At 38.1% G+C, this 13,118-nt stretch overlaps 1 protein-coding gene across 1 annotated transcript in view; it reads right to left on the bottom strand.

Moving 5' to 3' along the window:
* Nucleotides 1-3,987: 3,987 nt before the first annotated feature.
* PCDH15 (protocadherin related 15) overlaps nucleotides 3,988-13,118 on the bottom strand; it is a 1,685,023-nt gene continuing 1,675,892 nt past the window's right edge. The window contains exons 37-39 of the mRNA XM_034662367.1: nucleotides 9,122-9,192; nucleotides 8,154-8,262; nucleotides 3,988-4,738 (exon numbers count right to left, since the gene is read on the bottom strand). Coding sequence (XP_034518258.1) covers nucleotides 4,187-4,738; nucleotides 8,154-8,262; nucleotides 9,122-9,192 — 732 coding nt within the window. The 3' untranslated portion in view covers nucleotides 3,988-4,186. The remainder of the gene's footprint in view (nucleotides 4,739-8,153; nucleotides 8,263-9,121; nucleotides 9,193-13,118) is intronic.

The following is a 13,118-nucleotide window of genomic DNA, read 5'->3' as shown; positions in this document are numbered from 1 at the left end:
GCCACTCAGGTGCCCCCTATTTAGCATTTCTCTGAATGTAACATTGTATATGATCACCTTCAAGTTTAAGTGATTATATTGTTTTTTAAACAAAGAGCCAGTATTTTAGGAAACACAGTTGTCCATCCTTCTTAGAACTTGGTGACTTGTGTACGTGACTGAAATGTCTAAAAAAGAGTGAGAGTTTTAAAGGACACTTCCTTTCTCCACATCATTCAAAAAGTCCACAGAGCAGGTTTTTCTTTGTACCATCAAACTGAATTACTAAACATGTAAATGGGAAAATAGTTACTGATTTTTATCCCCACCTGACAGAATAATGAGAAACTGTTTTTTTTCCAAATGGAAATTTATTTTTGAAACATTGTGTAGTGAGTAACAATGCATTTTAACTGAAAATTTCTAATTCATATTCCTCATACAGTAACGTAATATTTGTTAAGGAAAAACAGGTGTATGAAAGAAATTGGGAAAGCAGTGAATGTGTTGATAATTTCCCAAACCATAGACAAAGTTCAAATCTTCCATACATGTGCTTAACTTATCATAAACTTAAAGTAGATTGCAGTTAAAAAACAAAAAAACAAAAACCTCTCTAAAAAGTAAAGATGATTATAAAGATCGAGGTCCACAAATGCAAAAGCAAGAGAGAGAAAAGTAAAACGAAGGGATTCGTGGTATCGTTTGAGAAGAGGGAGAAACTATCGATAAAAATAGAGGTCCTCAATATTATTTTGAGCCGATCCCTCAGCCTATCGCTGTGTTATTTGCAGGCACCAGCGGGCATCTGCCCTGAGAATAGATTATTAGCTCTTTCTGCCTATTTTACGAATTGATTGATGTGGTATACAGAAGCTCCACTTACGGGACAGAGTCCAGAAAGTGGAGAACAAGGGAAAAAGCCAAACTCATGACATAAAAGAAAATGTCTTCCCTCAAGCATTAATATTCTTTTTTTTCCCCCCGGCTCTATGATACACAAATGCAATTAATGATATTTTAATAGTGGCCACCATATCCCATTTGGAAGAGCCATTTATGATCAATAACATGTTTTAACCTCCCTGTTAACAATGTGGTCTAAAAAAAACAAAAAACAAAATCCAAAAGCTACAATGTAGTCGAATAACACGAATGACATATCACATGTAAAAGTCAAGGCAAACTTTTTTTCTGGATTTAAAAAGATGCTCTTGGCTAACCTACAGTTATGATTCTATGATAACTCTCAGAGCCTATAATTAATGAAAACAAGAAGGCTGGGCCAAAGGTTAGCATCTGTGAGCTGATGGCCATAGAGTCACAAATGTTCTGTCACCTTAACTTTGTTTTCATTCTTCCTGCCCTTCCTGTCCATGAGACCTTCTGAAGTCCGCAGATTTAGCAATAACAGAATTCTATTAGTTTGCTCTCATTGTAGCTGGGATCTCCTGTTCCTTCTTCCTGATTGAAAGCCGTTACTAAGAAAAATAATCACTATGCCTATCTAGGAAAAATAATCACCAATTTCTTTATAAGCATTTATATAGAAACATTTATATTAAGTTTAAACTACTTGGGCATCTCCCCTGGGTTCCACAATTTTAATCCTGAGTCAGAATGTTCCAGAACAGTGGAAGTCCTATCAAACTAACTGATTCAGTCCAGATTTACGTATGTAGTCGGTACTGTTCTTGCTACTCTGTATACTTAACCTCAAAACATACTGACCAAATGTTTGGTTTGGTTGCTCTGTGTAAATACTGCTTAGCTTTATACTATCTCCATTCACTTAGGGACAGGTGAACTTCGTGACTGTTTTTACTGAAACCGTCAACGGGAAATAGCTGAAATGTGTCCACTAAGTAGTAGCTTGTGATATTTTGATATTTCCTTGTAAAAAGTAAACCTTAAAATACAGTAACATCTCATATTATCGAGACATTAGTCTTCTGACAACTTCAGATCTCTCCAGCCATGCTCAGATCTCAATAGCGATCCCAAAAAGCTTCTGTGACTCTCCAGACTTTAGTTTGAATCCACATGCCTGATCCCTATCTTGGGTTTAATAATTTTTCAATAACAAGCAAAACAAACAAAGACACAGACTTTCTCACCAGGAAATTAGAAATAAACTGGAAGATAAATTTTAGAGGAAAAGTGACAAAATTAGTTAAATACCACAGCCTGAAATGGGAGAAAGAGAGAAAAACAGAAAAACAGATAAAGCTCTTTGCACAGAGACCATCATTGGATGCTAGGTCAGATGACCCTCAGACATTAGGGAAATAACATAGTGATCAAGTTAGAAAATATATGCACAATCTAACTTCTATCCGAAATATGTTATACTGAAAACAATGCTTTGGTGCTTTAAGGAGTGAGCTCTGGATTCAGTGGTATAGGTCATTTCTTTGTCAAAATTTTCTAAGTGTACAAACCACCTTGGGATCTTGTGAGAACGTGGATTTTTGGTTAGTAGACCTGTGGGTGTGAGCAAGACTGTATTTTCTAACAAGCTAATGTTAGAATGCCATATTTCTTTCCAGTTAATGCTGGTAGTTTTTCCAGCAAGGATTTAGAAGGCATTGATTTCCAATAATATCAGATAAATGAGATGTTCCTGCATTTGATCTCAAGCACTTTTTGAAACCTGAAATTAAAACATACTAGTTATATAAGTTGGCAAGTTCATGTTACATACAATTCATTCATTTTGGAAATAAGTAAGCAGCATTATAATCAACTATTTTTAAACTATGAAACGTGAGAGAGAAATTAATAGTGCATTCATTATTCAGTCTCTTTCAACCATATAATAAGCATGCATGAGAGAATTTTATTGAAATCTGAACTTGGTCAATACTGTGCAAAATTTGAGGTGAACTCTATGTCATACGAAGTCCTATTCAATACAATTCTGAATTTTCTCTTTAAATTATATTGTGTCATCCTTTTACCATCTGGAGAGTATGCAACACACAAGCCAAGTTTCTTGGTTTCTTTTTTTTTTTTGGAAAGGATGCTTAGTTTTCATTTCTCTTAATGATGAAACACTGTGCTTTGTTCAGTGGTGAAAAAGCAAGACTGTGTTCTTTGATTAAAAAAAAAATGCCCAAGCAATCATTTCCTTGTTCTGCACTTTATGCACATAAATATTATGGGTATTAAAATAGTCTATAAAGAAGCTAGACCTGGGAGAAGTGATATAATACACTCGAAGCTATGCATTTATACCCTTTGTAGGCATTTCACCTATTATATAAATTCTTGACCCTGCCAGATTCCTTTACACAAGTTTATAAAATATCCGTGACCAATGACATTAATGTGAGACTTCTCTTACTACCTCTTCCATACTGAAGTTGTGGTTCTAGATGCATTATTGCCTATTTGATCCTTTCCCACCTCAGTAAGCTTTTGCTGAGGGTGAGATTTATGTGATGCTCCAGATAATTATTTTCCTTCAGATGGCGAAACTAAATCACCTACTATGTTCATGAAGTGTGTGCACGAAGGGGTCGGTGTGGGGAGACACCAGGGAAAGTTGCGAATGATATTTATAAAAGAAGAGATACGATTTCAAGTGTTCTTTAAAAGGTCAACAGATGCATATGTAAAAATCTAAAACACTGTATATCAGACAATAAGGAAAATAGGCTCATGATTCTAACTAATTTACAGAAGATTCTCATGTTTGCTATCACTTTGTAATTCTACCTTTCCTTTTAAAAAATCAGGATGGTATAGACACCAACTGTACAACCCATTACCTGTAAAAATGTTCTAATTTTCCCCATTTTTTTCATGAGAAGTAAATTCATTACATGTACCAAAAAAAGGTCTGCGAAGCTAGAGATGAAGTGTAATCTAGGTTAATCGATAAAATATAAATGATTACTTAGTAAATTATTTCTCATTTATTAAAATGGAAAAAAAAGTGCAAGACCCAACAAAACAGCTAAATGGTAAGTTTAAATGATATGTTATTCAGGGAATTGAGTCTGTCCAAAAAGATTTTCTGGGAAGAACAATTGATACAAAGGCAAGTGCAAATTTGTCTCTTTTTAAATTTTAAAGCACATCGTTCAAAGTTTTAGCTTGTGTGCATGATATAAATCCCATACATCGTTTTCTCAGTGACAATAAAAAGCACAGTTTATTAAAACTGAAGTAAAAACCAAAATAACTTTTTTAAAAAAATCGGTCACAGTTTTGTCATTGGTATATGGAGGTTGTTCCAGGGGCCCATCCAAAGTTCGTCATCGTCTGAGTGCGTGTGGTCACTATGGAATTCCAGAGTCTCCTTGATGTTCTTACTGTCAACCATGGACTCCTGTTCAACTGTGCTTTTCAGCCTAGGCCCCAATGTCTTCCCTGTGGTACCATCAGGCCCCACAGGGCAAGGGGCAAAGGTAACCAGAGTCGGTCTTGTGTTCCTCTTCTCGGTAGAGAAGGGCCCCTTCGATAACGTGTTCAGGGGGACATTCTCCTCGTGTGTCACTGCCAACTTGTCAAGTTTCTTAAAGTGCCTCCCCAGTCGTACTGGGGAAGTCACTTGTAAGGTATCAGGGAGGCAGGCACGGCGGGTTCTCACCACGGACCCGTTCTGGGCAATGTATATGTTGCCGTTGATGTTGCTGTGGGTGCTGGGATGGTGAAGACGGTTTCTCTGACATTCCGGAGCACTGTCTTCTCCAGTGGAGCTCGTTTCATACTCACGATCCACAACTAACTTGATCATTGTTTTTCTCGCCCACTGCCAAAAAAAAAAAAAAAACCAAAAACAAAAACGAGTCACTGTCAAAGGAATGAAAGGGGCAATGATGACAAGGTCTGTGAAATTCAGAAATGTTGATAGAAAGCCATAGAACATTAAAGAACTCAAAAGAGGTAGAGAGAAGAAACTCTTTATTAACATCCCATTCTTTCCTACCAACTGCCCACTAGCTTTAGTGCTTAACTTCTGAAGAAAGTGTCGTTCAGTTAAGAAGTGGACACAGCAGGGAGCACTTGTATTCTTTTAGATCAAATTACTGCTCTACGTGAAAAAGAAAAGTGTATTATTTATTTATTATTTTTTTTAAAGATTTTATTTATTTATTTGACAGAGAGAGAGACAGCCAGTGAGAGAGGGAACACAAGCAGGAGGAGTGGGAGAGGAAGAAGCAGGCTCATAGCGGAGGAGCCTGATGTGGGGCTTGATCCCATAATGCCAGGATCACGCCCTGAGCCGAAGGCAGATGCTTAACCGCTGTGCCACCCAGGCGCCCCAAGAAAAGTGTATTATTTAGGCAAGGATCTGATCCACGACAGTTGCTCTACTCTTCTGGAAAGTTAAATTGAAGGGAACACACAGTATTAGTATATTCTGTTCATACTAATACTTCCTTTTCCCAAATTTTAAAGATATTTTTTAACACACATTCTAATTCCTAATTAATACTCCATTATTAGCCAAACTTTTTGTATCCCCTTTGTATTCACTTAAAGTATCCAGGTTTTCTGGATCATTTTATTTAAATATATGTGAACTTGAAAATCTCTTCCCATTCTGAATCATTGATTCGGTAATACACAAAAATGAAAACAAATGATTTATAAACTTTCCTCTAGTAAGCGACTGGAACACAACGGACATTTCTTTTACCAAGCCACATGAGAAATGGCAAAGAGTAAAGGTTAACCAATACTAGGTTATGCTCAAAATAGTATCACATTTTTACAAGATGTGAACTACCAATGTGTTGCACTAAGTAAACCATGCTTTTTGGTTTCCAGATATGTTTCAAACTTGCTATGTTTGCTTACCCAGAAAAAAGTTTTATAAAAATTCAATTTTTTTCTAAGTAAGTCTACTTTAACCCATATCCACAATGGGAAAGAAATGGTATAAATTTTTAAAATTCATTTCATTTATCTCCTAATATTTGAAATGGCCAGCTACAAACCCATTTGAACATGTTCGTGGTATTTTTTATAATACTTTTGCCAAGTGAAATGTACATACATGCAAAAGCAGACTTTTGGAGATCTCATTTGTTGCCAGTTTTGTCCTAAGGATTTGTCTATTGTCTATGGATGAAATAAAAACCCACGTGTATTCCTAAAATCCACTCCACCAGCCAGCGCATCAGTGGTCGCGCATAATGCCATAGTGCATTCATAGAAACCCCCCTAGATACTATTGATTCATGGCTTGTCTTCAGAATGGCTAATAGAGGAAGATTAGTCAGGCTGACCCTAATGCACGCTGATGTACAAGTCTACTTGTAGCGCACGTGTGCTCCCTCTCGGCATGCTTCCAATCCTAGGTTAGCTAGAGGTCACGACCACATTCCTCCCTTGGAGTGTCATTGCAAAGAGCACAGAGAAAGCACGGCACACAAGAGCACTCGTCAAGGCAAACTCCCACCTCCTGGGCCCTGTCTCAGAGTGCTGTGTTGTCGCCCTCGGAGCCGGCTCCCGGGGGCTGCTCCCGGGGTGCACGTTTGCTGGTGGCCTGCTTGGGCACCTGGAAGCCCCAGGGCCCTCCGGACTGGCTCTCGCTGCTGCTGCTGACACTGCTGCCCGGCTCGGACTCCTCCTCGCTGTCCACGCCTGCCTCCACCGAAGCCAACTCTGCACTGCCCTCCTCCTCGGGGACCTCAGGGCCTGCTGGCTCCTCCTCAGGGCCCAGCTCACTCTCCTCTCCTGCTTCCTCCTCCTCCCCCCTTGGCTCTTCCTCCAGCAACTCAGGGGGCTCCTCTTTTCTCCCCTTGACCGCCTTGACCTCTTCAATGACAGGCCTTCTTCTGGCCAGAAAGATATTTTTCCGGGCCTTCTCCCCTTCGGACTCCGTGGACTCTGATTCTTCTGAAGACTCAGGAGTCGAGCTCTCTTCCTCCTCAGAAGGTGTCTCTGACTCTGACTCCTCTTCCGTGGTCTCTGACTCGCTGAACTCGGACTCCTCCTCGCTGTACTCCGTGTAGTCACTGGAGGACTCTTCCTCGGACTCCACCGTGCTTTCGGTGGCTTCATCTTGGTCCAGAGTGAGCTTCAGATAATCTTTATCTGCCTCCTCGAGGCGTCTTGGCCACTCTTCCCCCTCAAGATCAGCGAGGCCCCTTCTGTCAGTGAGCCCTCTAACTTTCTTGAAAATCATTGGGAAGATCCTGGCTCTCTTCCACGTTGTGTACGTGGGCTCTCCTGGAGGGGGCTTCTCAACGGTGACCACTACTTCCTCCTCACTAGGCTCTCTAACTTCAACTTTTGGTTTTCTAATTTTTTTTGCCTCTTCCTGAAAATCACGAAAATGCAATTGAACCGTCAGCTGGGGATGGTTATGGTGTGACCTTGTCCCACACAAGTCAAGCAGGGATATTACTAGTTTCAGAGAATAAGTAGCAGGGTTATAACTAGTTTCAGAGAAGAAGAACCCAGTTGTCCACGGTTCATCCCCACTGCACACAGATGGAAAGTGATCACAAGAAAGTATTTTATTTTGGCTTGTACTTTATAATACTAAAATCTAGGCTTTCTAATGTTTTTTCTCATTCAGAGTTATTTTACATCTTAGATCAAAGGAGGAAGAAGTAATGATCACATCTCCTCTCTCCCTCCCTACACTTTAATAGTTTTATGTGTTTAACAAAATTTATGATACTTTATCTGTTTATGGGATAGTTGACTATTAATTTTGAACAGGGTAAAGCTACAGTGACATTTTTGTTTTGCATAAACGTTCCAAGTAAATATAACAGGCAAAGTATATAAATGACTCATGTTAATTAAAACATACATGACAGAATTCCATTAAGCATCTTGCTGGTAATATTTTGCTTCTGGTAACTGTACTTTTCCATGATTTTTAGGTATGCTGGACAATGTGGGAGCCAAAGTAACCACTGTTTTGCAAAATAATGGTTATGTATTTGATTATAATATTAACTTTATGGAGCAACATTTAGGATTTTAGAAAATATAAACTTTATTGTGGCTTTATTTCAGGCGTTTAACATTTTATAGAAGGAAATAAACTTGCACGACAATTAATTTCCTTCTATAAACAAGGCAATGAAATGGTCCATGTCATTAAATTTATATGGAAAACGAGTACTAAGTGAATAGGAGTTCTGATTTTTGAAATTCTTTTCAGCCTGCCATTAAAATAGGGTTAAACAGTATGGCATTACCTCTTCCTGCTCATACTCCTCCTCGGCTTCACCAACTACCTCACCATACTCCTCTGGTCCAGCAGGTGGTAAAAGACGGCGACGGCTTCCATATTGAGGCATCTCATACCTGAAACAGAAACTCACAGCCTTCAACATGTTTCCATGGGGTCCTGGTAACCATGACTGATCTGTTTTCTTCTTGTCCTCATCATTCAATCAACAGATATTTATACAGCACCTATTGTGCTCTTGTCAACTAGTGTCAAAACCATGGAGTAAGAACTACAACCTGATGGCCAATGGTTTTTTGCCATGATGATATCCTAGAATAACAGTAAAAAGAGTCAGGTTATTTCAGATTTAAGTTTTGGGAGAGTCTGGTGTTTAGAGAAAGGCACATTGTTCCTTAATTTAGTTGAAGAATTTAGAACAGGAAATAGGTTCTTTGTAAAATGAATAGCTCATTCAGGACATAACGTCTCTATCTTTACAGTGAAGATCTGCTTCAAACATGGTCTGGAATGCTGTATACATTCCTCTCCTGTATTTTTAGAAAGCAGTTAACATGTGCGTAGAGTAACTTGAAATAATTATTACTGATTCTAAAGTATGTTTTCTTCTTAATTTCTCTTGGGCGAATCTTGAGGCTGACTACTTAGATAAAATGTTAAACATCTCATATGCGAGAAATGGTGAATTCAGGAATTGAGCAAATATGTTTGACTTCTATTTCTCATTTAAATAATTTTGCATCATTTTACTGCATCGTTAGAGTTGTAGTCAATATCAACACAGAACATCAAACTAGAACTGAATATAGAAAAATGCACAAAACTTGATTGAAACTAAAAGTAGATACGTAATTCCTTTTCAAAGATGAAACTGATGAAGTGACATTTGTACACAAATGCTAGTAGTAATATTCGATAGCTCCTTATTATTCATAAAAAAACTGACACTGGATTAAAAAAAATCTGAAGATGTACCCATGCTCATAACTGTAATAATCTTGTCCGTATTCCTGGCCAGGATCAATTCCAGACTCCATGGATAACTCCTATTGTTCAGAAAGAGAAATTGCATTTGAAAATAGATTCTTATCACATTTTAGATCAAATGAATTCAGATTTATTTCCAGACCTAGAATCCCATGACTCCCAGAACACTCCTGCCAAAAAACTTGAATTACACATGTTAGTCAAACATAATCAAAACTTCTTTCTCTGGCTATAAAACTGACACAAAATACAAAGTTATGTCGTTAGAACTGACAGTAAAAAAGGTACTTTTTTTTAAATGTTTTTTTGTTACATTATGTTAGTCACCATACAGTACATCCCCGGATTCTGATGCAAAGTTCGATGCTTCATTAGTTGCGTATAACTCCCAGTGCACCATGCAATATGTGCCCTCCTTACTACCCATCACCAGTCTATCCCATTCCCCCCCCCCCCCCCCCGAAGCCCTCAGTTTGTTTCTCAAAAAGGTATGTTTTTTTAACAGTGAATCTGTTAGAGTGCAGATGAGTGTAACACTTGTTCTTGGGTAACTTTCAAAACTATCAGTAGACACTTCATACTTTAACTTGTATTATTAATAGACTTTAGCCTTGAGGAAATGATAAAGTTACCTTCCTGATAACAGCTTCACAGCACCCCGAGCACTTCTATTCATTACGTTTATTTTTATGAAAGGATCTCCTGATAATCATTTATACATTAATTAAATATGACATTAATGTGTGATACCTCTCAAGGATGTTTACATTTTAAAACATACTGCTAATTCTGGATTTAATTATTGAAAAAAAATTGTCAGGGCAGTAGCCCTTTCAAGGTTTCCAGTTCTAAACTCTAAACACTACTGATTTTGTCACTCCGCTCTTACAGAAAGATGTTTTTCCTGAGGGGGTAAAAATACATTTTATATATATAGAACTAGTTTTAAATAACTATTAAACTCAATTTCATTACATTTCCAATAATATTTCAACATTTCAAGTAGGCTGAACTGCAAAAGTTAACAAAATGAATTGTGCAATGAAGTAAGAAAAGGGAGGGAGGAAAAAGTATTGGTACCCACAGGAAAATGGGTGGGTATTTACCCCTAAGGTCATCTCTTATTTATATAAGAATTTTGTTGGTCCAGATCTAGTAATAAGTCAGGGGGAAAAAATGTCATTAGAAAGTATGGAATTCACAGCCTTCGTGGTAGATATGGACAATGACCCTCACTTGTGCTTTGTCACTTAAAAATTGAATTTAGTTGCTCAAATTTTAATCAGAAAATGCAATAAAAAAATCTGTACTTGGGTTTCTCTTGAAAAATAACAAGATGGCAGCACGGGGTTCCATTTCTATGTCATGAATTTAGTTGCTGGCACTACTCCTGGTAGTGATCGTGTTCTGGTTACTGCTTGTCCTCTACCATACCATTTACACCCTACCCATCACCACCATCATGTCTCCCATGTGCTCCTGTCTCGCATCTAATAACCTCCATTCACATCCACTATTTCCTTCAATGCTTCTTCATGTTACTACTTTCCGGTGACTCTGCAGCTCATGAATTACTTTGGCAAAGGTGTCCAATTTCAGTGGTAAAACTGCTTCAGTTTACCCACCAGAATGGCTACAACAAACAAACAGAAGGATCAGCAGTACCATGTTTTAGCAGGGACACGGAGCAACTGGACCTCTCAGACACTTGTAGAGACATTATAAATCCACCAAATCCTTTGGAAAATGGCACTAAACAAAAGGCAAATATATGCCTATCCATTCACAAAAATTCAGTACAGATCCATTTATATGCTAAACATAAATGTGTACAAATGTGCACCAAAATACATCATTTGTAACAGCTAGAAACTGGAACCAAGGTACGAGTCAATAAGATACATACTACTGCATCACCCAATAACAAAAATGACTCTCCCAAACAGGACAATGAGCAAAAGTCAGGTGCAAATGGAACATATGATCCTATTGCATCCTATTTATATAAACTTTGAAAACAGATACACTAACGTGTGTCTTAGAAGCAGGTGAAAAGTTTTTAGTCAATGATAAGCATACCTTGGATAAACCTCATTGGCTCCAGGACAAACAGAAACTAAAAGAATTTGCAATCACCAAACCAGCCATACAAAAAATATTGAAAGGGGTCCTCTAGGCAAAGAGAGAGCCCAAAAGGAACATAGGCCAAAAAGGAACAGAGACAATACACAGTCACCTTACAGGCAAGACAATGGCACTAAATTCATATCTTTCAAGAGTTACCCTGAATGTAAATGGGCTAAATGCCCCAATCAAAAGACACAGAGTATGAAATCGGATAAAAAAGCAAGAACCATCGATATGCTGTCTGCAAGAGACTCACCTTAAAGTGCGGGGGTGGAAAACCATTTATCACACTAATGGGCATCAAAAGAAAGCTGGGATGACAATCCTTATATCAGACAAATTAGATTTCAAACCAAAGACTGTAATAAAAGATGAGGAAGGACGCTATATCATACTTAAAGGGTCTGTCCAAAAAGAAGATCTAACAACTGTAAATATTTATGCCCCTAACATGGGAGCCAATTATATAAGCCAATTAATAAGAAAATCAAAGAAACACATCAACAGTAATACAATAATACTAGGGGACTTTAACACCCTCCCCTCACTGAAATGGACAGATCATCTAAGCAAAAGATCAACAAGGAAATAAGGGCTTTAAATGAGACACTGGACCATATGGACTTCACAGGTATGGTCAGAACATTCCATCTCAAAGCTGCAGAATGCACAATCTTCTCTAGTGCACATGGAACGTTCTCCAGAAGAGACTACATCCTGGGTCACAAATCAGGTCTCAACTGGTACCAAAAGTTTGGGATCATTCCCTGCATATTTTTGGACCACAATGCTTTGAAACTCAAACTCAATCACAAGACGAAATCTGGAAAGAACTCAAATACATGGAGGCTGAAGAGAATCCTACTAAAGAATGAATGGGTCAACCTAGATATTAAAGCAGAATTTAAAAAATTCATGGAAACAAATGAAAATAAAAACACAACTGTTCAAAATTGTTGGGATGCAGCAAAGCCGGTCCTAGGTATATCGCAATACAAGCCTTTCTTAAGAAACAAGAAAGGTCTCAAATATACAACCTAACCTTACACTTAAAGGAGCTGGAGAAAGAACAGCAAATGAAGCCGAAACCAAGCAGGAGAAGAGAAATAATAAAGATCAGAGCAGAAATCAATGAAGACTGGTATCCAAGATCTACAAAGAACTTCTCAAACTCAATACGTGAGAACAAATAAACCATAAAATGGGCAGAAGTTATGAACAGACACTTTTCCAATGATGACATACAAACGGCTAACAGACACATGAAAAAATGTTCAAAATCATTAGCCAACAGGGAAATTCAAATCAAAACCACACTAAGATACCACCTTATGCCCAGTTAGAATGGCAAAAATAGACAAGGCAAGAAACAACAATTGCTGGAGAGGATGTGGAGAAAGGGGATCCCTCCTACATTGTTGGTGGGAATGCAAGTTGCTACAGCCAGTCTGGAAAACAGTGTGGAGGTCCATAAAAAGTTAAAAATTGAGCTACCCTATGATCCAGCCATTGCACTACTGGGTATTTACCCCAAAGATACAGACGTAGTGAAGAGAAGGGCCATATGCACCCCAATGTTCATAGCAGCATTGTCCACAATAGCTAAATCGTGGAAGGAGCCGAGATGCCCTTCAACAGATGAGTGGATTAAGAAGTTGTCGACAATATATCAATGGAATATTATTACTCAGCCATCAGAAAGTACGAGTTCTCAACATTTGCTCAACATGGACGGCACTGGACAAGATAATGCTAAGTGAAATAAGTCAAGCAGAGAAAGGCAATTATCATATGATTTCTCTCATCTATGGAACATAAGAACTAGGATGATCGGTAGGGGAAGAAAGGGATAAAGAAA

Source organism: Ailuropoda melanoleuca, chromosome 6 (assembly GCF_002007445.2).
Source record: "Ailuropoda melanoleuca isolate Jingjing chromosome 6, ASM200744v2, whole genome shotgun sequence".
Taxonomy (NCBI): Eukaryota; Metazoa; Chordata; class Mammalia; order Carnivora; family Ursidae; genus Ailuropoda; species Ailuropoda melanoleuca.
Note: the sequence above shows the minus strand (reverse complement) of the source record. Positions and strands in the feature narration are given on the sequence as shown.